The sequence below is a fragment of the Eimeria tenella genome, genomic scaffold, assembly GCF_000499545.2.
Source record: "Eimeria tenella Houghton genomic scaffold, Eth_scaff4125, whole genome shotgun sequence".
In the NCBI taxonomy this organism is placed as follows: domain Eukaryota; phylum Apicomplexa; class Conoidasida; order Eucoccidiorida; family Eimeriidae; genus Eimeria; species Eimeria tenella.
The window spans coordinates 1-1,072 of NW_013545038.1; the positions used below are offsets into that span (position 1 = coordinate 1).

General features: G+C 55.5%; 1 protein-coding gene across 1 annotated transcript; it reads right to left on the reverse strand.

Moving 5' to 3' along the window:
- Positions 1-277: 277 nt before the first annotated feature.
- Positions 278-907, reverse strand: ETH_00043230 (protein serine/threonine phosphatase, putative / sortilin; the record flags this gene model as incomplete). The annotated part of the gene is made up of 3 exons (XM_013379883.1): positions 278-288; positions 347-404; positions 629-907. The coding sequence occupies 3 exons, from the start codon at positions 905-907 to the stop codon at positions 278-280; spliced, it is 348 nt and encodes a 115-aa protein (XP_013235337.1).
- Between the last annotated feature and the right edge of the window lie 165 nt (positions 908-1,072).

Here is a 1,072-nt window from a genome sequence, read left to right on the forward strand (position 1 = left end):
CCCCCGGGGGCCCCCAGGGGGCCCCTGCTGCTGCTGTGGTACTCTTCTGCTTCTTCTTCTGCCACTGGCATTTTATAAAGATGAAATAAACGCATCAAATCGTAGTACTGCCCGTGGATGTCCCCGTATACTGCAAACAACTCACAAACCCTAAACGCTAAACCCTAAACCCTAGACCCTAAACCCTAGTAATTGGCCGTACGGGAGTGACGTGAAGAAGCAACAAGCTGCCGGGGTAGAGACAGAAGCAGCCAGATGATGGTAGAACTCTGGGGCCTTAGCTCGCCTCTCGACAAGCAGTTAGGGTTTAGGGTTTAGGGTTTAGGGTTTAGGGTTTGGGGCGCACCCTTTATGGGCGCGCGCAGGTTGAGGACCATGTCCTCCTCCTTGAAAATATCCACCACCTGCAAACGCAAATCCCAAACCCCAAACCCTAAACCCTAAACCCTACACCCTGAACCCTAAACTTCAAACCCAGCCGAGACACCTGGCGAGCACACGCACTGACGACAGCAGCAGCAACACCGACACAACTAGTAGCAGCAGCAGCAGAAGCAGCAGCAGGCGCACCAACAGCAGACGCAGCAGCAGCAGCAACAGCAGCAACAGCAGCTGCAGCAGCACGTACGATGTGGCAGAGTTCATTGACGTCAGCCCAGGGAATGCAAAACGGAGCTTCAGTTTCGAAAAGCGACAGCAGCTCTTCTTGAGTTAAGAGAGGCCTCAGCAGCAAATGAACAATTCTGTCCGCTAGTGCTGCTGCGCGTGCTGCAGCAGGAGACATTGCTGCTGCTGCGCTGCTGCTGCTGCAGCCCGCCTTGTTTATCTTCCGGCCCTCCTCCTCCAGACGGTCTATAGATATCTGCAGCAAACCGCCCAGCAGCAGCAACAGCCGCAGCAGCAGCATGCAGCAGCAGCAGGCCCATGCAGCAGCAGCAGCAGAAGCAGAGTGCAAACACATAGCAACAATCTGGCAGCAGCAGAAGCAACAGCAGCAGAAGCAGCAGCAGTGGCAGCCCAAAACCCTCGGCGCAAGCTCTATCAGCAGCAGCAGCAGCAGCAACAGCAACAG